At 37.3% G+C, this 25,545-nt stretch overlaps 1 protein-coding gene across 5 annotated transcripts in view; it reads left to right on the forward strand.

The window, feature by feature from the left end:
- Nucleotides 1-25,170, forward strand: part of LOC112515141 (serine/threonine-protein kinase TOR) — a 48,692-nt gene extending 23,522 nt beyond the window's left edge. For 2 of the 5 annotated variants that reach the window (XM_025121815.1, XM_025121817.1), the window contains 43 exons: nt 650-780; nt 1,402-1,504; nt 1,578-1,760; nt 1,831-1,923; nt 2,021-2,056; nt 3,830-3,928; nt 4,017-4,115; nt 4,275-4,437; nt 4,516-4,640; nt 4,739-4,791; nt 7,394-7,517; nt 7,613-7,789; nt 8,097-8,249; nt 8,320-8,472; nt 10,368-10,439; nt 10,522-10,656; nt 10,804-10,865; nt 10,969-11,066; nt 12,519-12,628; nt 12,703-12,876; nt 12,956-13,021; nt 14,100-14,168; nt 14,273-14,383; nt 15,030-15,170; nt 15,264-15,392; nt 15,536-15,695; nt 15,787-16,001; nt 16,266-16,472; nt 17,049-17,162; nt 17,297-17,500; nt 18,798-18,878; nt 19,965-20,039; nt 21,402-21,468; nt 21,555-21,715; nt 21,809-21,982; nt 22,059-22,187; nt 22,480-22,563; nt 22,991-23,052; nt 23,136-23,208; nt 23,306-23,440; nt 23,678-23,878; nt 23,969-24,231; nt 24,893-25,170. In XM_025121815.1, coding sequence (XP_024977583.1) covers nt 650-780; nt 1,402-1,504; nt 1,578-1,760; nt 1,831-1,923; nt 2,021-2,056; nt 3,830-3,928; nt 4,017-4,115; nt 4,275-4,437; nt 4,516-4,640; nt 4,739-4,791; nt 7,394-7,517; nt 7,613-7,789; nt 8,097-8,249; nt 8,320-8,472; nt 10,368-10,439; nt 10,522-10,656; nt 10,804-10,865; nt 10,969-11,066; nt 12,519-12,628; nt 12,703-12,876; nt 12,956-13,021; nt 14,100-14,168; nt 14,273-14,383; nt 15,030-15,170; nt 15,264-15,392; nt 15,536-15,695; nt 15,787-16,001; nt 16,266-16,472; nt 17,049-17,162; nt 17,297-17,500; nt 18,798-18,878; nt 19,965-20,039; nt 21,402-21,468; nt 21,555-21,715; nt 21,809-21,982; nt 22,059-22,187; nt 22,480-22,563; nt 22,991-23,052; nt 23,136-23,208; nt 23,306-23,440; nt 23,678-23,878; nt 23,969-24,231; nt 24,893-24,911 — 5,283 coding nt within the window. In that variant the 3' untranslated portion in view covers nt 24,912-25,170. Of the gene's footprint in view, nt 1-649; nt 781-1,401; nt 1,505-1,577; nt 1,761-1,830; nt 1,924-2,020; nt 2,057-3,829; nt 3,929-4,016; nt 4,116-4,274; nt 4,438-4,515; nt 4,641-4,738; nt 4,792-7,393; nt 7,518-7,612; nt 7,790-8,096; nt 8,250-8,319; nt 8,473-10,367; nt 10,440-10,521; nt 10,657-10,803; nt 10,866-10,968; nt 11,067-12,518; nt 12,629-12,702; nt 12,877-12,955; nt 13,022-14,099; nt 14,169-14,272; nt 14,384-15,029; nt 15,171-15,263; nt 15,393-15,535; nt 15,696-15,786; nt 16,002-16,265; nt 16,473-17,048; nt 17,163-17,296; nt 17,501-18,797; nt 18,879-19,964; nt 20,040-21,401; nt 21,469-21,554; nt 21,716-21,808; nt 21,983-22,058; nt 22,188-22,479; nt 22,564-22,990; nt 23,053-23,122; nt 23,209-23,305; nt 23,441-23,677; nt 23,879-23,968; nt 24,232-24,892 lie in introns of those variants that run through there. The other 3 variants (XM_025121816.1, XM_025121818.1, XM_025121820.1) reach the window with 3 other exon arrangements.
- The last annotated feature ends 375 nt before the right edge of the window (nt 25,171-25,545 follow it).

The following is a 25,545-nucleotide window of genomic DNA, read 5'->3' on the forward strand; positions in this document are numbered from 1 at the left end:
GTAAATATATTTAGTTGCAACTTCCGAGAGACGGTTCTTTACCTGGCATATGTTTTGCCATCTCTTGTACATGCTTCTTGTTAAGGATATTCTTGCAATTTTTTATTCTCTTAAAGGAAAAAAATATTCCATACTCGGAATCTCTTGATGTTTGCTCCATTTACATATACTTTTGTTTGAGTTTTATTTTTATATTTCTTTTTCTATTTACTATTCTTCCATTGACATTTACATTTTTTTACTTGGTGCAATTGAGCCAGGCTACTCCTTGTAGTATGTTAGCTCTTTTGCTTTTGGTGATCTTTCTTATTCTTGAACGGATATGATTTTTGAACGCAGTCTTAGGTAAGAACCTGCACATCTGTGTTATTTGTTCTTTTCTTGAGCTTTGATGTTTTAACATGGTCGAGTAGTCTCCTAGCAGAACCTGTCCTTATGCTGTTCATTTTGCTCACTCTCACTTGTATATTCAGGGTGATTTTGCTATGCCGTAATATATGGTTGAGTAGTCTCCGAGCATTTTGCTGTGTCTTGCTGTGCTTTATATTTTGTTTTTGTGTTTGAGCGTGGTGTCTTAACATGGCTGAGTAGTCCGAGCAGATCTTATCCTTATGCGGTGCATTTTGCTCACTCTCACCTGTATGTTCAGGGTGGTTTTGCTATGCGAGAATATATTCCTGAACTTATGCCAAGGATTGTTGAAGCTTTACTGGATGGAGCTGCTGCTACTAAACGTGAGGTTGCTGTTGCAACTCTTGGCCAGGTTGTACAGAGCACAGGGTATGTTGACTACTTCATCTTGAGCTTTGGAAGTGGCAATATATTTTGAACTGCATATAATGTGCATCACACACTGTTCTTATGCGATGCCATTTTGCACTTTTCTGCATGCACTGTGTGTTAGTAGTTTTTCACCATAATGCACAAGTACTCCAAACATCGGATTTTGAAAGATGATTGGCTTAGGTCATCAGGGTGTCTGTGATTTATGGAACCCAGAGTTATATATGATTAGTTAATTGGTTGAGTTTTGGCTACAAAACGTGGTGGACAGAAGAAAGATGATTAGGGGCACCAAGAGTACAGAGAAAACATACAAATGTTCTATGAGTGCAAATTGACATCCAATTTATAACTTCTATGGTCTTTGGTTCTATTATTGAGTTTTGGAAAAGGTTAACAATATCTCAGCTAAGGAGTAGGATATATTTTTTCTCAGTAGTGAGGTATGCTGCTGATGCTCTTGTGCCGTGGTATATGTATCTCTCAAAATTCAGTTGAATTAGTTGAGTTAAGGTGTGGCACCTTTTGACTAGTAGTTTGCTGTATCGTTTTTATCCATGTGTATATATATATATATATATATATGTCTTACAAGAATTGCTTCGTCTTTGTCCATAGTTATGTCATTACTCCCTATAACGAGTACCCACAGTTGCTCGGCTTACTCTTGAAACTGTTGAATGGTGAGTTGGCATGGTCTACACGTCGTGAAGTTCTGAAGGTATGCTGTTGAGAACTTACTATGCTGTTGTGTATATGGTTTTGTGCTGAAACTCTCTGGAAACAATGATTAGGTTCTTGGCATAATGGGTGCTTTGGATCCTCATGTTCATAAGCGCAATCAACAAACCTTACCAGGACCTCTTGGTGATGGTAACCGTGCGACCAATGATGCAGGCCCACACATACAGTCCAGCAATGAGTTGCCCATGGATCTTTGGCCATCATTTGCCACATCGGAGGATTATTTCTCCACTGTAAGATTGAAATTATATAAAATAAAGAAGGAGTGATACCTGTTGTGTAATTCACATTTATTATTTTCAGGTTGCTATCAATTCCTTAATTCGGATACTTAGGGACCCTTCTCTTTCTAGTTATCATCAGAAAGTTGTTGGATCTCTCATGTTCATTTTCAAGGTTTGTTGACTTGGAGAATGCTATACATTAATCGTGAAACCATTCTTCTGCCATATCAATCTTTAATATATCTTTTCATTTATATGTGCAAGATCAGTCGATGGGTCTTGGCTGTGTGCCGTACTTGCCAAAGGTTTGTTCATTTAGCTTTTAATTTTGAAGCATTACTCTAATTTTTGTTTGTCCTGCTTGTGAGCCAGAAGCAATATAGCATCATATAAAACTGCAAGCACTTTTTATCACCGTTATGACCAACAAACATGTCTTCTGTTTGCAAAATTGGGTGGTTAATTTTTTATTGGTGTCATGAAAATGGGTAAATTTATCATCTGTACTATGTTAATTTTCCACAAATTTTCTGTTCTTTTGGTAGTTCATTGAAGTAAGGTCGTTATTTGTCTTGTCTCAGAAATCACGATAGGTGCATCACAATTTATTACACTGTTACTAGTGTATCCAAGGTTTTAAAAGATGAAAACTGTTTTCCTTTAGTGAGGTGTAAGCCTTTAGGCGGACTGAGGCCTACGCTTCAACAATGAAAACAAATTAATTCATAAAATGCATAACAAACAACACATAATTCTATATCGAACTATGGAAGTCAAAAAATTACTAGTTATAAGTCTTAAATTGCCCAAATAAGTCCCAAAAACATAAACTAAATCCATCAAATCATCAAGAAGTCGTCACTTTTTGAAGAGTGTGTGGCTGCCTTGTGTATTGGCTTTGCAAAACAGTGAGATAGGGAGTAGGGGCTGTCTGGCTGAAGCAAGGGGAGAAGAGAATATGTGTGGGAGGGAGGTGAGGAGAGAAACCGATGGCTGCTGTGAGAGAGAGGGAGGAGAGAAATTGATGGCTGCTGTGAGAGAGAGAGAGAGATGAGAAATTGATGGCGGCTGTGAGAGAAAGAGAGAGAGAGAGGAGAAATCGATAGCCTTCTGAGTCTGAAACTGTGTCGATGGCTGCTGTGCTGTAGGGTTTCAGATATAATTTAATTAGAAGTTCATAATTTATATCAGGAGACAAAAGATGCGTACACCTTGGCCTGCCTCAACCACCTGAGGTGACTGTCTCGTCTACTGCAGCAGAGGCGTCGCCTCATACATTCATTTGGATGGCCTCACCTCGAGGCATACACCTTGAGCTTTTTTTGGTACTGATTAAAATAATCGTCTGACAAAAATGTATGCCTTATGCATGAACTGACCTACATCACTGTTAAACAAGATTAACAAGACTTGGAATAAGTTACTCATGATCTTGGCATCTCTTGTCTGGAACTAGTGTTGTTCATAATTCTTCCTTATTTTTTTGGGTTTGTAAGGTTTTTACTACATTTTTAGAATCATATGTTGCGTAAAATAAGGGGATAAGATGGAGATAGGTGCAGTCCGAGGTAGCATGTAAGATGTTTGTTAGGAAGTGAGGCTGTCAAAATGAAGTGGAGATCTATTAGTTTGTAGTCATATGATCATTACCTAGAAAAATCTGGCTTCATGTTAGAAATGCAAACAAATAGAGTTTATGTTTCCCTGAAAGTAGAAATTTTATCCTGCTAAACTGTGAAGGAAGTTAAAGCAGAGGAACACATCAGGTTGTTACTGATTAACTACCTAGTCGTCATCTGCCGAACTATTTTATACGAGGTTTGCCTCGTGATGAATTTATAAAATAGGAGAAAGTGAGATGTAAGAAAGGGAAGATGTTATTGTTTATGCTTGATATCAAGTGTCCAAAGGCACAGCACAAATATGGATTCTGTCTCTGCCAATCTATTATATCACATACAGTTTTAGATGAATCAAATTTTTCGGCGGTTTCACTGATCTAGAAACTTGTCCTGTACTTTCTTTGCTTTCTTAAATAGTTTGTGCTGACTTTCTGATATACCTTCTTCAATCTCTAGGTTTTACCTGACTTCTTTCACACTATTCGTACCTGTGAAGATAGTCTGAAGGAGTTCATAACTTGGAAGCTTGGAACTCTTGTTTCGATCGTGCGACAGGTAGAATTATACTTCGGCCTGTATGATTACAAAAACTACTGTTTTTTGCCATGAGGAGATCATTCACCATTCTTGGTTGCATGTCTAGCACATTCGCAAATATCTACCAGAGTTGCTCTCTCTGATATCGGAATTATGGTCATCATTCAGCCTGCCAGCAGCTAACCGTCCTGTTCATGGACCCCCGGTAATATGTCCTTATGATGAAGAGATCGCTATCTGTTTAGTATTGTTATCTTTGCATAATGTACTTGTGTCGGTGCAAAATGCTAGAAAGATGAATTTCTTGGTCTCGACTGTGCAATAATGTAACTGTTTGCATCTGCTCTTTTGACTTCCTTGTCAGATCCTGCACCTAGTTGAACAACTTTGTCTTGCCCTCAATGATGAATTTAGGAGATATCTTCCTATCATTCTCCCATGCTGTATTCAAGTTCTGAGTGATGCAGAACGGTGTAATGATTACACTTACGTCCGTGACATTCTTCGCACCTTGGAAGTATTTGGTGGTTAGTGTGATTGTGGAAATAACACAACATCATTGATGGCTTTGAGTCCAGAAACCATAATGTAACTTTGTACTACAGGGACATTGGATGAACACATGCATCTACTTCTTCCTGCGCTCATACGATTATTTAAAGTGGATGCTTCTGTTGACATAAGGCGTGCTGCCATAAAGACCTTGATAAGATTGATTCCTCGTGTTCAGGTGAATGGATGGTCTTTGGACTTGATAAGATTTTTATGATGATATATATGGATTATAAACATTGACTAAATACCATCAACTTCTATTGTTTTCATTAGGTTACAGGTCACATTTCTGCACTTGTGCATCACCTGAAGCTTGTATTGGATGGGTATGTTACCATCCCAACTATTATTGACCTTTAACTATATGAATGTGGAAATGGCTCGTACTCATGTCTCCATGCAAATTTACTCAGGCATCATAAGCTGGAAGTTTAAAATATGTATTTAGTTCAGTCTGTTCATTGTTTAGAACCATGCCTAGGACTTCCTCTTCTGTGGCCTTGGCACCATTAAGGTGAAATTTTGGCTTTCAATAAGGGGGATATAAATAAATGAAAATCCTATCTTGTTTGCAAAGTCACTAAATCAGATTGCATAAAACCTGAGTGAGGTCAGACGATATGCTACTTTCTGTTAGTTATGTTCTTGACCCTTCTAGACCAACAGTCACTGGGGGAGCCAGCCTTGGCTCAGGATAATCCTAGGCACACCCTCAACCTCCTAAAAAAACCTTAAGCACTGTGAAAAAACTAGATATTGTATTTGGTTGGTACCCATTTTTAGTCTCTCTCTCTCTCTATAAGTGCCTTGATATTTTTTGTCTAAATCTTCTCATCATCTTTATATTATTAATATAAACTTAAGTTGTAGCTTATAGAAAATTATAAATTATCTACATTCATATTGATAATAAAAAATTTACTGACATTAACGATGAATATATCGTTAATATGTTCAGGAAATGAAAACTCGTCAAATTCAATGTTGAATGTGTGAAGATTAGTGTTCCACTTTCTATAGTAGTTACAAACATTTACTTTTTTTATAGATAACTTCATCAATATATCTTCATATATTTGTTTTTATTTATCTTATTCATGTATTTACATAGTTATATTTAAGAGGAGTCCCTAAGTGAAAACCCTAGCTCTGTCCCTCCCAACAGTTGGTGAAGAATTATACTCCTTTTAGCAAGTATGGAAGTCCAGATTTTTGTATCGCCTCCCGAATGCTGGGAAGTGGTATATGCGTTGGTGTTCGTTGATTCAGTTGTATTGATTTGGCATTTGGCAATGAGAATCACATAAGCTTCATCATCTTATGCTACACTAGCTTCCAAGATTTATAATTTGTCGTCTTCCTTTTTTTGAACTCATTCTAAATCTTAAAAACGTATCGAGATAGTTGATTATTGATTATCCACAATTGGCCAATAGTAAAGCAATCATGATATAGAAAGAATATTAAATAGAAAGGACATCTCTGAAGATTTGGTTCCTGCTTCAGGGTTGCCTCATATTGGGTTATTTAATTTAATGAAGAAAGATCCACTTTCTGGACTCTGAAGTTTTGTTTTTGATATTTGTTTCTGCTTGTGGCTTGCTCTTGCTATTATTAATCATTGTTACATCTGCGTAATACAATTACATTTCTGCTTAGTTTTCTGGGTAAAACAGGGCTCTGTGTAAAATTTATGAATATCAGCAATCTCTTTTAGGTGGAAGACCAACTCTAAAATGCTTAATCAGGCTTAATATTTGCCTTTTTGTGTGTTGCCTGTCTAATAAAAGAGTTGGTACTTCTCCCACTTATCCAATATTTTAGTTGCTTGGGTACATTGTTTTATCGATGTCAAGTGTTATTTTCTGTTTTGCAGTGAGGCTCAATTCTAGCATATATGATAAACCTTTCAATAATTTATCTGTGATTCTTGATGCTGGGAATATATGTCTTTAGCTAGGGATTATCATTTACTCAGCTGTGGGATAATTAAATCATCTTCTATATTTGTTCATTCTTATGTTCGTTCCCCATGGCTTTTGGAGTTAATTCTTGCAGGATTGTTTGCTGTGATTTGAGCTTGAGCTATGCCCTATATTATTTTCTTATCTTCTTTTTGTGCTGTTCTTGTTCCTCATTGCCTTCCCGATCTTTTTTTACTCGATGGTCTGAATGTTTCTATATTTTATTTTTCATGATCCACTGTCTAGATAAAATACTTTCTTAATGTTTTTCTGATGTTAGTTTGAAGAAGAAAAGGATAAGAATGTAAAACCTAAAAGAGCCAGTGCACCACCATGTTTGTAGTTAAAATGTGTTCGGATCTCTCCTTTCAGTGATTGTGTACTGTCTTTGGATCTGTACTTGGATAGCACTTATGTGTTTTAGTCACCCACATAAGGTATAAGAGTATAATCGTGTCCCAAGAGGTAATTTATGGTATAAGAGTATGTTTCTGTCCTAAGAGGTAATTTGATGCCAATCATGTGTGTCACCCACAGGTTTTGTCATTATTTTTATTTATGATTAAATACAAGGACCTGAACTTGTGTCTGAAGCGTTTTACACGTAAGGTTTTGTTTCTTCTTTTGTTTATGGGCTCATTGTTACTGCAGTTCCTATTTATTCTGATCATAATTGCACTATCTGCTCATCAATAATATCCTTATATCTAATTAACTACATTTTTATAATTTGGCATTACTGGTAAAAGATTTGCCAAAAAAATTTCTTATTTATTATTAGACATACGAGTTTATTATTTTTGAGAAGAAAGACAATAAGTCTTAAAATGCTAGAGAAATCTTGGCCACATTTCTGTTTAAGTTGGGCATCAGCTTCATTGACTCCTTTCTTCTATGGATTCTGTGTGTATGATGTTCAGTTATGATATTAATTTCTTTCACAATATTATCTTCTTGTATGCAGAAAAAATGACGAGCTTAGGAAGGATGCTGTTGATGCACTTTGTTGCTTGGCACATGCTCTTGGCGAGGATTTCTCAATTTTCATTCCATCCATTCACAAACTTCTTCTTAAGCATCGCTTGCGGGTCTCCTTTCTGATCATTATTTTACTTGTATTTTTTTGTGAAAATCATTGTCCTGCATTTGTAGAAATTAATGTTTTACATATTTCCACTCTCAGCATAAGGAATTTGAAGAAATTGAGGGGCGGTTGCAAAGGCGCATACCATTGATTTTGGGCAGTGTGGCCGCACAAAGGTCAATCCGGCAGTCTCCTATTGAGGTTATTAGTGACCCTTTGAGTGATATGGAGAATGATCCTTATGAAGATGTGCACAGACAACTCAAAGTTCATCAGGTATTTCAATAGTTATATGACCCCTCTTATAACTTATCAAAGGTGACATTCGAATCATTATTCTTCAACACCATGTGTGCGGTGAATCATTATTTTCAATATCATGCATGAGGTGAGTCATTATTCATCACCTGAAGTCAATAGCATGTGGCTCGTTGTCATTAATCTTCAATACCATGCATGATCCGAGTCATTTAAGTGTTCCATAGATCTTGTACATATGAGGTTAGGATAAATATGAAAGATTTAGGCACCAGGTATTAGTCCCTGGGGAGCATTTTACTTTGCTAACCATAGTTTCCCACAGGTTAACGATGGTCGATTACGTGCTGCTGGAGAAGCTTCTCAGCGTAGCACAAAAGAAGATTGGGCTGAATGGATGAGACATTTCAGCATTGAATTACTAAAGGAATCACCTTCTCCAGCTCTACGAACGTGTGCTAGGCTTGCACAATTACAGGTGTGGCTGAATGGATACTGGTGTAAATAAATGTCTATTGAAATTCAGTTGTAACCATAATTGTTTGCAGCCGTTTGTTGGACGAGAGCTGTTTGCAGCAGGATTTGTTAGCTGCTGGTCACAACTCCATGAGTCTAGTCAAAAAGCACTTGTTCGCAGTTTGGAGATGGCATTTTCTTCACCTAATATACCTCCTGAAATTCTTGCTACATTACTTAACTTGGTATGACCATCTGTCCTTTTGTGTTGGTAACTTTTTCAAGTGGGAAGTTTTCAATGCTGCTTTTGATATGAAGTTGTTGGAGCTTTGACGAAAGTACACCTTAAACTGGATGCATGCTTTGTCACATTATATGCTTATTAATATTCCAAATACCAAGAAATTGGTGTAGAGATAACTTGTGCAATTTATTTAAAATATCTTAAAATGATTTGTTACCGAAAACATGACACGTTTGATGCAGTTTGTTGAGCTTAGTCACAAAGCAGTAGGCCAATGCAATAATCTTTCTGTCAATTTGTTTTTGATTCATCTAAACTCTAAAAGGGATGTCTTAAATTTTAATAAAGAAGAATATTCTTATTTGTTGAAATTGTCGATTTTGTAATACCCTTCTGCCACTGAAGAGTGCTAATCTTCAAGATATTGCATCTTAACGGAGTTATGGGCTGTTATTGGTTGCTTTGGAAATAGATTTGCAGCTGAAAATGTATTTGCTTGTAGATTGAGTCTTAGTAACGTATAAAACTTGAAACTTCTTTTGCAAAGATAGTGGATGCACCCTTCAGGCTTTATTTTGGTATCTAATGTTCTCTTCTAACCATTTGTGACCTTTTCAGTACAAGTAACTTTTAGTTCTGATTGCTATTAAACATATTGTGGAACATGTAAAATTAGTTTGCTTGGTGGTGTGCGTCTTTAATATTTGTTGTTGGAGATTAATATTGGTGACACATGTGGATGCTTTTAGTCAAGTGGTGGCATATCTTCATGGAGTTAAATGGAACACTGGAAAGCATGTGATATTGTGATCCTTCTGCAGAAATCTGTACTTCTTGATTAATTGTCCCTTCATTTGGCTCAGGACTAACCACTTACCAACTTTTGTGATCTTTCTGCAGAAATCCATACTTTGTGACAGTATGTATCTGCATTATCCTTTTTGGTATTCAATGATTTTTTGGCCGTGAAGTGGTTGGAAAGTGGTATAGATATTCACCTGTGTACCGAAACCAACATTTGACCATGGCAAAGGGAAAATAAGACATTGTTTACCTTTGTCTTATCTATTGTGCAGTCATGTGGATCGTAGCACATATGGTTAACAAGAACTGAAAAACCATAGTATAATTTACTGAAATCGACTTGATCTTGGTTAAGATTCTTGATGCGTTTCCGTGAATATCTTGCAGTGCATGTTGTGGTTTCCCTTGGTGCACACACAAGTTTTTTGAATTATGTTGCTACGTATGAAATATTAATTTTCCCTGCATGACACCATGTCATTTTTGATGAAAGATAACCCAGAAGATTTCATGACAGTTGTCAACTTGTTGCCTATAATTTGCTTGCATCTAATCTTAATACCTTCACTTACCAACTATTGTGATCTCTCTGCAGAAATCCATACTTTGCGACAGTATGTGTCTGCATTTATCCTTTTGTAATATTCCGTGATCTTTTGGCCCGTGTAGTGGTTGGACAGTGGTAAATATATTCACCTGTGTACCGACGCTGACATTTGACCACCATGGCAAAGGGAAATCAAGACATTGTTTACCGTTGTCATATTTATTATGCAGTCATGTAGAATCGTAGCACATAGGGTTAATAAGAACCGAAGACACATGGTATAATTTACTGAAATCCACTTGATCTTGGTTAAGATTCTTGGTGGATTTCCATGAATATCTTTCAGTTCATGTTTTGGTTTCCCTTGGTGCACATGCAAGTTTTTTGAATTATGTTGCTATATAATATGAAATATTAATTCTCGCTGCATGACACCATCTTTTTTAGAGAAAGATAACCAAGAAGATTATATGACAGTTAACTCGTTGTCTATAATTTGTTTGCATCTAATTCTTAATATCAATTGACAACAAGTATTTTTACAGGCAGAGTTCATGGAACATGATGAGAAACCCCTTCCTATCGACATTCGTCTCCTTGGTGCTCTTGCTGAAAAGGTTTGATGAGAAACTCCTTCCTATAAGTTTCTGTTCTATTTTTCTAAGCATAGTTTTGCTTAGATGCGTCTTAATGTGGCAGTGCCGAGCATTTGCCAAGGCTTTGCATTACAAAGAGATGGAATTTGAAGGTGCTCTTTCCAAGAAGATGGACGCGAACCCTGTTGCTGTAGTTGAAACACTCATTCATATAAATAATCAGTTACATCAACATGAGGTGCATATGTATATATATCATATATTTTCTATAGTTCTACTTCTCTGGTTTTTCATATGCTAAGCTAATAGGTATTATTGTCTACCTCCAATGTCCTTGTAATATCGTTGTCTTTGTTATGGAGTATTGACATATTTATGAATTTAGGCTGCAGTTGGGATATTGACCTACGCTCAACAGCGTTTAGATGTGCAACTGAAGGAATCATGGTAAATCGTGGATTCTGAAATTACTCGTGCCTTCATATTTTAACCTATTACTATTATGTTGGTCTTGCAAAAGTTCTTCTCACATGTTGCTTGCAAATACAAGGTATGAAAAATTGCAGCGGTGGGATGATGCCCTTAAGGCATACACAGCAAAATCTGCTCAGGCGTCAAGTCAACATTTAATTTTGGACGCTACACTAGGTATTTTTTTTTTTGTGATGTTCTGAATTTTTAGTATTTTATGTGCTATGGGCTTGTCAAGTAATTTTGTTGCTTTAGATTGAGGAGCATATATTCACCAACATTCTCTTGTTGACATCTTAATCTAGAGTTTTGTAGAGCAAAACGATTGATTTGTTTTTTTCAAAAAAAGTTCATGCTACTGTGAAGTGACCTCATATTATTTGGTGCATCTCAGCTTCTTACATAACTAACAGACTAACTGCTACCTTCCCTCCTGACTCAATCACTTTAACAGCTAAATAAGGTTAATTAAAACACCCCATCGCTTTACTTTTAGTTTCACTTGACTACGTACTCCTATTTCAGCCCAAGAATACTCCCCCCATCCAACAAAAAAAATTCACCTTGTTCTTAAGGTGGAAAGAAAAAGAAAAGTAATTGATTCACTCCTCTTTCATCCAATTTCTCGAACGATTCTTACAGATTCAACACTTTTAAAAGACTGGAGCTTTGTTTTAAGGTCTTGCATTCTTTCTTCAATTCCTTCCCAAAAGAGAGAGCTTCATCCTTCTTCCCCAACAATGTTTGAAAGCAAATAACTAGTCTCTACAGAAACTATATCTATCGCTCAATGATCTTTATTCCTAAATGCAACAAACTTGTCTTGGATCATATCTTGCAAGCGATCTATACCTTTTCTTCTGGAACTCCATCAGAGCGGTATGCCGATGCCCTCCCGTATGCATGGACATTTTCAGTCTTCACGATCCACCTGTTCGGAGTTGTTCCATTGAACATCGACGCCTCAAGCCTTCTGCCCTCGAAATCCTGAAACTTCTCCATAATTTGAATTTGTAATGTACTTTTTGGTTTCTACACGCTTAGATCGACATGCTCATCCTTCTTTGAACTTGTGGTTGTTATTTTGTTCCGCCTATCTTCTTGTAATTTTATCGGCACTTCCATTTGTTTCTTTTAGATTTGAACATTTCATTTATTGACTTGATCTTCACCTACAGTGTTCTAATGCTCCCCTTGGAAAATTTTCCGCTATTAATTGTACGTCCAAAGGCTAAATCCAGCTGGTTTCAATTTGTCTCCCCAGATTTACCTGTTACTGTTATTATTCTTCTTGACAACCACATTGCCTTGTGGAATTTTATGCTTGTCAGCCCCTTACTTTTTTTTCTTTCCAAATAAGTGCCTTGTGGGTGTCGAATTCTTTTCCATTCACATGGCACAGGGCTTGAGTCCCGTTTCCACTTTCTCGGTGTATTAGGAAGAAAATGTATTTATGTTCTAACAGTCCACACTTTTCTCTCTTGAGGCTTTTATAGTTACTTTGTGCAAGGCTTCAATGCATATATACTTACCTCTCTTGTAATTTACCGAGTTACGTAGTGTGTAATATATATCTTTTATCATTTTAAAGTATCTAATTAAAATGTTTCGTCATTCACCTGTCATTAGGACGGATGAGGAGCCTTGCCGCACTGGCTCGATGGGAAGAACTTAACAATCTATGTAGGGAATTTTGGACACCTGCAGAGCCAGCTGCTCGATTAGAAATGGCACCAATGGTCTGTCGATAACTTCACATGACTATCCTTGCTTGCTTTTGTAATAGTCTTATCGTGTTCTGCTTTTCTCTCAGGCCGCTAACGCTGCCTGGAACATGGGCGAGTGGGATCAGATGGCAGAATACGTATCTAAACTGGATGATGGTGATGAAACCAAACTCAGGTTGTTGGGGAACACTGCTGCCACAGGTGATGGAGGCAGCAATGGTACATTCTTCAGGGCTGTCCTATTAGTTCGTAGGGGGAAGGTACTGTCTGGAATCTGGATTTATTCACCACATTGTTCATTCGGATGTTTTTCATACTTATTTTTTTTTAATTTTACAGTATGATGAAGCACGTGAATATGTTGAAAGAGCAAGGAAATGTTTGGCAACTGAGCTGGCTGCATTGGTTAGTTTCTTATAACTTCTATGGTTTCCCTAGCAACCATGTACTATTTTCTGCACTGCCAGTGCACAAATGTATGCACCCACCTATTGATATGTGCAACATGTAAAGATTGGGACCAGCAAAAGCATATGCATGCTTGAGATGTACCTTGTCCATTCACTTTTGATAGAATCATATGTGTTCATGTGTTTATCATTTTAATTCTACACTCGAGTGCAAATGACCTGGTAGCCAATTCATTTTATTCAATTCATCAGTTACCACAGTAGCTTGGCTGGAACCAAGGGGTTTCCATCACTAATGTCTGAGTTTCCAATAGAGGGACTGGTATTAGATTGTCGATTCTGATTCTTGTGTGTGCTGATTTGGATAAGTTCTGCATTGAATGTCATTGCATGATTTGGAATTTCTAGAAGTTGCTTTTTATAGTTTTGCAATGGAAAATAAACTCACTCCCTTATGTCTCTATAGAGACTTGAGCTCACAACCTAAAGGTTGAACAGCCGTACTTGGTACTGTTGGGACTTGGGACAAAAGCCTATTGGTCTAGAAGCTGCTCCAATGTTTATACGATCTAGTATTTTCATGTCTGATATCATTTATGGTGTATTATAGATTATTGTTTGGTACAAACCTGTTAATTTTATAAGTACGCTTTTATGTTACATTTTTCTTCCAAACATTGATATCACATTGAATAATTGAATTATGTTGTTCTGCATAAGCTTGCATTGATTATTTTGATTCACATATACATGCACTCCTTGCTCTTATACTACATAAAGCACTTAAATTGAGTGTGGGTAGATTAATCTTGAAGTATTATCAATCTCAGCAAAGTGGGATGAAGTGTGATTCAAACCCATTACCATAAAAGGATTGACGAGCGAACTTGTCACTAGGTTGCAGTTTTTCCACGAATGACCAAGTATATGCAAATAATTGAATTGGTATAGGAGTACAAAAGCTATCATGAAGTTCCTAAAGACACGAAATAGGGGGAAAATTGAAGTGGTAATTTGTCATGCATGGAATTTATATTTGGATTTCTCTTTGCTGACTATGGTCTAATATGTAGGTTCTTGAGAGCTATGAACGAGCCTACAGCAATATGGTTCGTGTTCAACAGTTGTCAGAGTTAGAGGAGGTATTTTCATCAAACGTTTTCTGAAGTTCTGTTATGTTGCTTTCATATGATTTGGTGTTCTAATTTCTAAAGCTTGATATTCCTATTATTATCATTTGTGACAGGTCATTGATTACTGTACTCTTCCAGTTGTTAACTCTGTTGCTGAGGGGCGAAGGGCGCTCATCCGGAACATGTGGAAAGAGCGTATTAAAGGCACAAAACGGAATGTCGAGGTATGCCAATAAAATTTAGGACATGCATTACCTGATACGTATGGATCTCAATTTTACCACAGATGTGTAAGTTAAATAATCTGTGGATTTGCTAATTGGTAGATGTCGTACTTGACAGTTAATATAAACATGGACAGTGCCTCTTTTAAAGAATACTGTTTGTGATGTTGTATCGAAACTAATGTGTTTTATTGAGCTCAAACCAACTGCATTGCCAAGTTCCTATAAATAATTTAGTTATCAATTTAGCCTGATACGCACGTGGTTCAAGAATATGCACGTCCACTGACGTTGTTTTTGTATCGCAATATCCTTAGTTACTTGTAAAATTATCTGTGAAAGTCTTGTTATCTGTTCATCGTTCCAATGCCATGTTGGTTCTGAGAGTTTTGTGATTCTTCTGTTTTTTTTTTTCCGTTTTGCTCTTGATTAATGTAGAGATGTTTGATAAGTTCTATTCCTTGGTGGTTGGTCACATGACTCTGGTTTATGGACATGTTGCCTTATATAGGTGGGCAGGGAGTGAGATAGATCCTATGATAAACTATTGTTTTTAGTTACCTATCCATTTCAATTTTATCTTCTGGATGGTTGCTCCTGTTCAGTCTCTGCTTTTGATGAAGGTTTTGAAAGTTTTGATTTATAGGTTTGGCAAGCTCTTTTGGTAGTCAGGTCACTTGTATTACCTCCTACAGAAGATAGTGAAACCTGGTTGAAATTTGCTTCACTTTGCCGAAAAAGTGGTAGGATTAATCAAGCGAAATCCACTTTAATTAAACTCTTGCAGGTTGGTACTTTTTTTGTTTATTGAAGTAATTTAGATACCAGATTAGGTGTTCTCCCCCTTATTTCTGTAATTAACTTATTACTATTTTTTTAGTTTGACCCAGAAACAACTCCTGAAACTCTACGATATCATGGGCCTCCGCAAGTAATGCTTGCATACTTAAAATACCAATGGTCGCTAGGGGAGGACCAAAAGCGCAAGGAAGCTTTTGCTAGGCTGCAGGTAGGTTAATCATTTATTTTAGTTTTTGGAACTTGCTAATAAAACCACTTTCTGATTACATTATCTACTTCAGACAAACAATATTCTTAGAATTAGTCGTCAGCATGCTATTTTTACTGCTTTTGCCTCTTATTCGTTTTTAGGATCTAGCCATAGAGCTTTCAACTACATCTGGTCTTCAAGCATCTACACCGAGTGGCTTGGTTGGCGTTCCAAATGTATCCCTTATGGCACGTGTATATCTGAAACTCGGAACATGGCAGTGGTTTCTTTCCCCTGGTCTGGATGATGCTTCTATACAAGGTAGTCATTCTGATGCAGATAAATTTTGAGTTTTTTTACATGAGATGCTGTAATTATTATCTCTTCTGATGATCTATCGTCTATGTTCTAGAAATTCTTAGCTCGTTCAGGCATGCGACTCATTGTGACACAAAGTGGGCGAAAGCGTGGCATACTTGGGCCCTGTTCAATACAGCAGTGATGTCTCATTACACTTTAAGAGGTCTTCCTAATTTCGCTGCACAATTTGTAGTAGCCGCAGTCACTGGATATTTTCATTCTATAGCTTGCGCAGCACATGCTAAGGGGGTAGATGATAGTTTGCAGGTGAGTCATTACCTTGGTGAGGACTTTATGTCTTACAGATCCTTATATATTTGGTTTTCAATTTGGTGAACTTTATGCTTGTTTAGTCTGTTTATCTTTGTTTTACCCATTTGTTGGGTGTGATAAATAAAGTGATTTAAGCGGTAATGTGCTTTTGTAATTTCTACTAGAATTCCGTATGTTACTCACAATAAGAATCATAATATCCTTATCCATGATCTCCATATATATCTAAAGTTTTTGAGTTACTTTTCTGGTTTATAGGATATCCTTCGGCTTCTCACCTTGTGGTTTAACCATGGAGCTACTGCTGAGGTTCAAATGGCATTACAAAAAGGATTTTCACATGTTAATATCAACACGTGGTTGGTTGTTTTACCTCAGATTATTGCCAGAATACATTCAAACAATCATGCCGTGAGAGAACTAATACAATCTCTTCTGGTTCGCATAGGACAGAGCCATCCACAGGTCTGCTTCCATCATGATGCTATTTTGCTTTGCGGCATTGCATTATTATTGATCTAACTTGGCATATGTCTCCAAACTATTGCTTTTCTGCATCCGGCATATATATATGGTGGTTGTATCTTTACTTTTTTGATGATAAGTTGAAATATTTAAATAGCATAGTTGTGGAAAAGGGTTTATGCTACCCTCTGCAGTCCCCCTCCCCCAGTCGGTCCCATGGCAATCATGGGGATGGTAAATCGCGCTGTTTTAGGGTGGTGCCCTTGTTTAAACCCATTGTGGAAAACACCATCTCTTTACTGTTTGGACAATTAAATTCTGGAAAGTGTGTTGCAGCATATAATAGTCGAGGAATGGGAACTTGGCTGAAATGGCATGCCTTGTAAAGGCTAATTGTTCAGTTTTTCAGCCTTTCCTTGATATGTATAGTAAAAATTTTGAGGTTTTAATTCTTCACAGCCAAGGGACATGGAACACATTAGCTAGATTGCAACCTGGCAGAAGCATTTTTTTACGTCAACTGTTACTTTTTCAATTCTAAGCACATACACTGTTCTAATTCAAATTCTGTTGCAGGCTCTTATGTACCCCCTTCTTGTGGCTTGTAAGTCAATAAGCAATTTACGTAAAGCTGCAGCTCAGGAAGTGGTTGACAAAGTTAGGCAGCACAGCGGTGTTTTGGTGGATCAGGTGAAATTATCAGTGACTTTTTTTTGCCAAAGGCGATGGAACCCCTTGGAAAAATTATAACAATGATGACTTCTAATGTCATTTGATTTTCGCTTTCCGGTGTGAAGCTGACTACTACTTTTGTTTATGTGAAGGCACAACTTGTATCGGAGGAGTTGATTAGGGTTGCCATTCTTTGGCATGAAACATGGCATGAGGCACTAGAAGAAGCGAGTCGTTTGTATTTTGGTGAACATAATATTGAGGGAATGCTAAAGGTTTTAGAGCCATTGCATGAAAAGCTTGAAGAAGGTGCAAGGATGAACAACACAACCATAAAAGAGAAAGCTTTTATTCAGGTCGATTTAGATTTTCTTAGCAAGAGCTTAAATAATTATCCTTTATAGTTTTAAACTGCGCGTATAGTCTGGCATTGTTTCCTGAACTCTGTTTTCTAAGTTCCATCCAATCAGTCTTTAACCTTATTATCTCATCTACCTCCAATGATGCTATGTACAAGGCCATGAAATCTTTTTTGTTCTCTGGTTAGTGTAGCCATGACTGTCTTTGTTCTTCCCTGATTGGTGTGGCCATGACTATTTGATTTAGCTAAGATGGGTTTGTATGAGAAACTTCCGGCAACCATCCATTGTGCAATTTTGGGGAGGATATAGCTATGCATATTACAAACTGCATTATCTATTACATGTGTTCCTTGACAACATACATATTTCTGGATGTTAGATCGTTGTTATCCAATTTCTGGTGTGAATTGGTTTGTGGCATAGTATTAGGGTTCATGGAACCAGCAAATATTCAGCTTGGTTTAGAAATAGTTCATGAGAAGTAACACTTTGTTATAGTTGCTAAATACATCTGCAAACATAATGAAAACTCACAATAGAATCATATCAATAAATCTGTATAGAAGTACTGTAGTCGGGTTAAATTTTTAACTGTCCCGTTCCAAATATAATGAAATAGAAATCTTTAACCAAAGCGATATTCAGAATAATTTTTCTTCTCATTTTTAACCTTGATAAACAAAAGTGTGCCTTATATTCTTCTCATCTGTACCAAACCCCCCCATTCAAAAAACAAACTTTCGTCCACTGAACTACGTGCTAATGCTTTCACCCATTGAAATCACGATGCAACAAGTTGAGGCTTTTTGGCTCCATCTAAGGCTTCCCAAGTTGCACCTTCACCATCACTGACAGAAACTACTGCAATGTCTATGTGCCATACAATGGTTCCATGCAGCTTTTATCTGTTTCAGGCAGTCAATCGGCTCTGCCAGGCCTTGTATAAACTTTTCAAACCCATGACTCCCTCTTCTATGTATTGGTGGATTTCACATGACTTCCTAGGGTTTTCATATTGTGCACCATCACTATGTGTTTCTACCAAAACTGGCGAATTGGTGTTCAAATGCAAAACAAACTGATCATGGAACAGACTATGGTCAGAAGGATCCATGCTATCCAATTAGGTGACATAGGATTAGGGTAGCAGTGGGCTATATCCTCCTAATAGGAACATACCAAATTGGATGATGTTTCTTTTGGTGATGTATATATCTTCTGACTATCCTTTTATAAGATTTTTGTATTGTTTGTGTTAATATTGATTGGTGTATCTTCATTGAATTTGCAGACGTATCATCATGAATTATTAGAGGCGTATGAATGCTGTATGGAATACAAAAGAACAGGAAAAGACGCAGAGCTTACTCGGGTATAATGAATTTTTATATTTGTATATTCAATTGCTCGGTGCATCATCATGACTTCATGGATAATTTTCGCATTTATGTTTGTGCTAGTTATACTTTCCTAGATCTATCATTAGTGAATCACATATGCTTGTAGCTTAGAAAGTTCACATATTTGCAATACGGCTCAAGCATTCATTCTCTTTTTCTTAGTGCACTTACAGTGGTAATACTGGGAGCTGGGATTTTTGTTTGCATTAGCGTCACATTTATTTATTTTTTTGGTAAATGGTTTTAATTTTGATCTCTTGTTTTTGGTTTTTTGAAATAGTTAGTGTGCAATGCCTTTTTCCGGTTTTATATAAAGCATAATCTGTTGGTGAGCATGTCAACCTATTTGAACACGACTTTGGACGTGTTGGTTGGGTTGGGTTGGGTTGGTTCATGGAGTATCCAAACCTGCGTTACTGGAATGCTGTAAGTTGAGCCGCAGCAACACACTTTTCAAGGCTTGTTTTGATTACAAAGATCTTGAATTTGTTTCTCTTTCAAGGAAGTTATCATGATTTGTGCTACATTTGCTGGTTTTTTATTCTCCCATTGTCACTCTTTTCCAGTGTCATATCATTTCAACTATTTAATATGGATGTACTTTTTGTTCACATCACATGTATGGTAGGTTGCTTGGGTTAATGTATAGTTTCTACTTGGTTGGTTTGGCCTTGGTTGAAAAGAGTCCTGGTTCTTCAATTTAAGCTTCCATGTTGTTGCTAAAGTTGACCATGTACCACCCTACTTATTGGTTTTTTTATAATTATTTTTATGCATCTGGATAAACTTCCATGCATAGTTATAACCCCAAGGAGACTATATGTTGCTTATAGATTTGTTGCATACTCATCAGCCAATTCACCTGCTAACTGCTTAATTATACTGCTTGAGTTGCCATCAGCAAGTTCTATTTGATCTAATTGAATGTCAGCTTTTCATATTTATCAACATTTTCCTTTCAAAAAACGTGCTTGCCTATCAGCAAGTCATAGTTAGGCTGCTGTTAAGATACCTTCTTAACCCACTCTGTGTTGATGAATCGATTGTGCTCCTTTCAGGCCTGGGATCTCTACTATCATGTCTTTAGACGGATAGATAAGCAGCTTCAATCTCTTACGACCCTGGACCTGCAGGCAAGTAACCTTTTCATGCATTTACCTACTTTTGAAGGCCAATGAGAAGTTGGACAACAAAAGATTGTATGTGTATCACATGTTCTCAAAATGTTTGTGAAAATTGCCCTTTGGAAGAGTAATGGAAAATTTTGGTTGGCGATTTTATTTACTACGCGAAGCCACTTCTTGATATTAGTGATTTCTTTTTCGAAATAACCACCTTCAGATTTCAAATAGAGACGCTTTGCAGATAAGATGGTCGGGAAAGGGTGAATGCTGCTATGTATAATAGTTGTACCTACAGTGTATATATGAACTTGTATTTTATATCAGAAACTGACCCAGATAGATGTTTAGGGTAAAGGTGGTAGCAACATTGAGGGGTCGTTTACCAAACACTTACCCAGTAAGCGCTTACCAGTAAAATTTAACACTATCAATTACCTACCGGGTAAGATTTTAGTTCACCAAAACGATATCGTATGCAACAATTTACCCGATAAGTGCTTATCGTGGTAAGAGTCGTCGCCATCACTTACCGGGTAAGACTCTTGGTCTTCGTCTCGCTCTCACCGGTGTAAGATTCTTGGTCCTTATTATATTCATTTGATAAGGTAATGTGACTTGGTAAGCACTTACTCGAGTAAGCGTGTGGTAAACGGCCCCTGAGGCTTTAAGACATAGATACACAGGGCATGGATAATTATGTGACAGTTTCTAGATTGTGGTAGTATTTGAGATGGTGCCACAAAAAACAAGTGATTTTGCATGCTGATTGTTTGATTCTCTTCTTAGAACACAGAAGAATGAGGGAAGGAGATCTCATGTGTCGGTGGATTTGCTTCTCACATCAACTATTATAAATTACACACTTTTTCGCTAGTTATAAACTTATAATAAGAAACAGTAAGGGAACGTCCAACCTCTGGTCCTGTACCCAAGTTCTGCTACATCTGGCGCATAGTGAATGTTATGCCAGTGTGCCTTCTATGACTTTTTTATTATATTGAAAGTTGTATAACAATGATAAAAGCAAGACATCGCCTGTCAGATTAAGCAGGACCTTGCTTACTTGAAGTGTACTTTTACATAAGAGCCGGTATTGTTTCAGGGGAAGACATGTAGGATAGACTAGAGGTGGTGAGATATTAGATGACAGTTTTTATCTTCTAACTTGTACTAAGCTAGTTGACTGCTAAATAAAATAAGAATCATGAGTTATCTTATTATAAAATTATACCAGGGAGGTAGCAGAAGCATAATTTTGTTGGACTTATGGATCGGCGATTAGTTTGCGACTCTTTTTTGCGATATGAAAGTTACTTGCTCTTGCATTTAAATCAATGTTGCTACTTGTTTGTTTTCCTCGTGCAAAAACAGTCGGTTTCACCAGAATTAGTAGAGTGCCGCAACTTGGAGATTGCTGTTCCTGGAACCTACCGTGCAGGTATGAAGATCTCATTGCAATATGTTCTTACTGGACCTGAATTGCAGAAGCGTAACTAATATATGTGTTTGGCTCACATTGTGTAGATTCACCAGTAGTGACAATTGCGTCATTTGCGCCACAGCTTGTTGTCATTACATCTAAACAACGACCACGAAAACTGACAATTCATGGCAGTGACGGGGAAGATTATGCGTTTTTGCTGAAAGGACATGAAGATTTACGGCAGGATGAACGAGTCATGCAGGTTCTCATTGTTTTTTCGATCTGGAGTTGGTTTCCGTATTATTAATTACAGCTACTCACTCCTTCCACTTCCTTGACACTTTCTATTTACCAGCTCTTTGGTTTGGTAAATACACTGCTAGAGAATTCCAGAAAGACTGCAGAAAAGGATCTCACCATTCAACGATATGAGGTCATCCCGTTGTCTCCAAATAGTGGGTTGATAGGGTGGGTGCCGAATTGTGACACCCTGCACCAACTTATTCGAGAGTACAGGGACGCCCGAAAGGTTTTTTCTTTTCCCTCCCCTCCCCTCTCGCCCTCACATATATATGTTGTCTTATTTTTTGCTTCCTGTTTTGTAGATCACCTTGAATCAAGAGCATAAATATATGCTTAGTTTTGCTCCAGATTACRATCACTTGCCACTTGTAGCTAAAGTGGAGGTGTTTGAGTATGCTTTGCAGAATACTGAAGGAAATGACTTGGCAAGGGTATGCATATTATTTTACTTGCCATTTTTTTAAGCAATCATCGTTTTGCCTAGGTCCAAGTCTTAAATAACTCCCCTTTGTTGTTACAAGATTATGCATAACAGATTCATATTTTTTTTCTTTATGTACCTCTTTTTATTTTTTGGGACCAGTAGGAGGGTGAGATAAAACCTGTGACCCTGCACAGGAGGCAGAGGGACCCTTATGGTAATGTGTGTGTGTATATATACATACACACACACACACACATATATATATATATATATATTTAAATTGCTTGTTTCTTATGTAGGTGCTTTGGCTAAAAAGCCGCACTTCAGAAGTCTGGCTGGACAGAAGGACAAATTACACTAGAAGTTTGGCTGTCATGAGTATGGTATAATATCTTCTAAACATCTCAATTTTTTCTTTGATGTCCTTTTGAATCCCCACAATTTTTTTAAGTTCTGTACCTGTTTCCCATCTCTGACAGTGTAATTGCCATTAATTAAATGATATATAATGAGATCTGGTGATGTGCACTCTTGGTTCACTTTGCATTATGTTTCTGAGAGTCAGTCAGCAACTGTTTAAAGCTATCATTGGCTGCAATGCCAGAATTTTACAACACTTCAGCAAATGAGATCAATAATAGAGCTTTCTCAGTACTAAATCCCAGTCTTACAGCCTTCTAACATAGCTACTACTGTTGCATGCTATCTTGTGCGTTGTGCCCTTGGCATCAAACAATTTGTTCTACATTTGCCATCTCATATCCTCTTATTTCTGCAAGTGTTTAAAGAAGCTTATGATACGTGCTACAGGTTGGTTACCTTCTTGGCCTAGGTGATCGGCACCCTAGCAATCTTATGCTTCACCGGGTCAGGTACCCGATAATAATAGTGGATGTGCTTATATTTATATCCTACTATTTGCATTATTGTTGAGTTTACTAGTGTCCATATGTAGTGGGAAGATCTTGCATATTGATTTTGGAGATTGCTTTGAAGCGTCAATGAATCGCGAAAAGTTCCCTGAAAAGGTATAATTCTACTCAAGTCTTCGTTAAAACTATTTTGCTTAATTTGTTTTTCATTTGTAATTTATGCGTAGCTAGTGTCAACTCTATTCTTTTGCAGGTTCCTTTCCGTTTGACTAGAATGCTTGTAAAGGCTATGGAAGTTAGTGGCCTTGAAGGGAATTTTCGTTCAACTTGTGAAAATGTGATGCAAGTTCTTCGAACAAATAAAGATAGTGTAATGGCTATGATGGAGGTACCATTTAGCTCTCTCTTTCTATATATATATACACACACGCATATATATATATATATATACACACACACATACGTGTGTGTGGTTCATTTGAGAAAATTAGTGTCTGAGGTATGTTAACGATTCCAATGTATGTTTCATACAGTTGTGGCAGTTGTATGCTTTCTTTCAACAGTTTTAGCTTCTTGGCTTAACTAGATGCAGTATTGATAAAGGTGTTGTTTTACTTGGTTTTAGGCCTTTGTCCACGATCCACTTATAAATTGGCGTCTTTTCAACTTCAATGAAATGACGCAAATGTCAACCCTTGCCACCACGAATGCTCAACCTGCTGTAAACAGTGACGAAGCTGCTACGAGCCATCTGGTTCAACCACAACGGGGGGCTCGTGAAAGGGAGCTTCTGCAGGTGGTTCAATCTCAGCCATTAGAATTGCGAGTCTGTTCCATCTCAGCCATTAGACTTGCGAGTCTGAATGCTTGTAGATCATGCCTTCTAAAAATAACTATTGTGGATTTTTGTTTGTAGGCTGTCCATCAGCTTGGTGATGCTAATGAGGTTCTGAACGAGCGTGCAGTGGTTGTGATGGCTAGGATGAGTAACAAACTTACTGGGCGTGATTTTTCAACTTGTTCTTCCGCGGTACCAACCACCCAACATACAGCAGACAGCAGTACTTTGATTTCTGGAGATAGTCGTGAAGTGGATCATGGTTTATCTGTTAAGACACAAGTTCAAAAGCTAATCTTGCAGGCCACCTCGTATGAAAATTTGTGCCAGAATTATGTCGGGTATGATTTCAATACAACCTTTTAAATCATATGCATATAGAACCAGTCATTTCTATTTCTTATTTATGATGTTTAGAAATCAGTTAATGAAACATCTTTTAAGTATATAGAATTTATATACGGCAAATGCTCACGCACACTCCCAACCATTTGGTGATCAAACCCTTGACTTCTGGGTGAGGTAGTATGGCTTAACTGCAATCCTTGGATCTGTAGTTATGTACCATTTCATTTTCACCTCTTCAATTAGTTGTTGTGAATTATAGACTCGTTGCCTCCAAACGTAGAGTGGTTAGCTCATCAGCAATAAAGCTTCAGCCTTTGGAGCTCCTCCCAATAGCTCTTTGGTTCGAGTTCCTCTGAGACCACTAGGGATTTTCCTGACGGTTCTCCCGACCCATGGGGTTGGTCGAGGTGTGCATAAGCTGACCTGGACACCCACGGTTAACCAAAAACAAGTGAGCTTATGTTAACTGTAGTTTATAAGAGTGGCAATTACATCATCTCTTAATTGTTTCAGTAGCATATTACATCTTACCCTTTTCCGGATCCTACATCCAACTGAGATTTTCTTTTGGAAGTAGGTTTTAGTGTAGTTGCAATTTAAGAAAGTTTTATGTATGCCCATTTCTAACCACAGTGATGTTTGGATTATTTGCAGGTGGTGTCCATTTTGGTAAAGAAGTGAAATATGGAAATTCATGTACATGTGTACATATATATATATATAATATGTTAAGGTCTTCCCTCCAGTAATTTGTTATGTATAAAAAAAGAGGAGGGAGGGGGGTGGTATGATAACATAATATATAAAAAAGGAATCATGGTTCCTAAAACTTTTGTGAATTATGGTAGTATGTCATTTGTGGACTAAAGCTTTGATACACAGACATGATTTCATGTGATTTAGAAAACAGCAGACCAAGTTTAACCCAGAAATAGTAATCTTACAAATTGTATTCATAGTTTGCTTCTTGCTTCTTTTTAAACCAAATTTTGTATGTGTGTGTATGGTCCATGGGGGATTCTGGAATTTTTGTCACTCGAAATCTGCTTTAGGGGCTGTTTACCAAACACTTGCTTGGTAAGCATCTAGCGGTAAAATTCAATACGATCATTTACTTACAAGGCAAGATTTTAGTCAACAAACCAAAGGGCCTTTGGCCTAATGGTATCGTAGCCCTTGGCCTTCTAGGAGGTCAAGGGTTCAAACCTCACCATAGGTGAGGAGGGGGTGTGAGTTTATTTGTTGCATTTGTCGTATATAAACATTATATACTCCAAAAAAAAAAGATTTTAGTCAACAAAAAATGG

This window comes from Cynara cardunculus, assembly GCF_001531365.2.
Source record: "Cynara cardunculus var. scolymus isolate 2C chromosome LG 7, CcrdV1, whole genome shotgun sequence".
Lineage (NCBI taxonomy): Eukaryota > Viridiplantae > Streptophyta > Magnoliopsida > Asterales > Asteraceae > Cynara > Cynara cardunculus.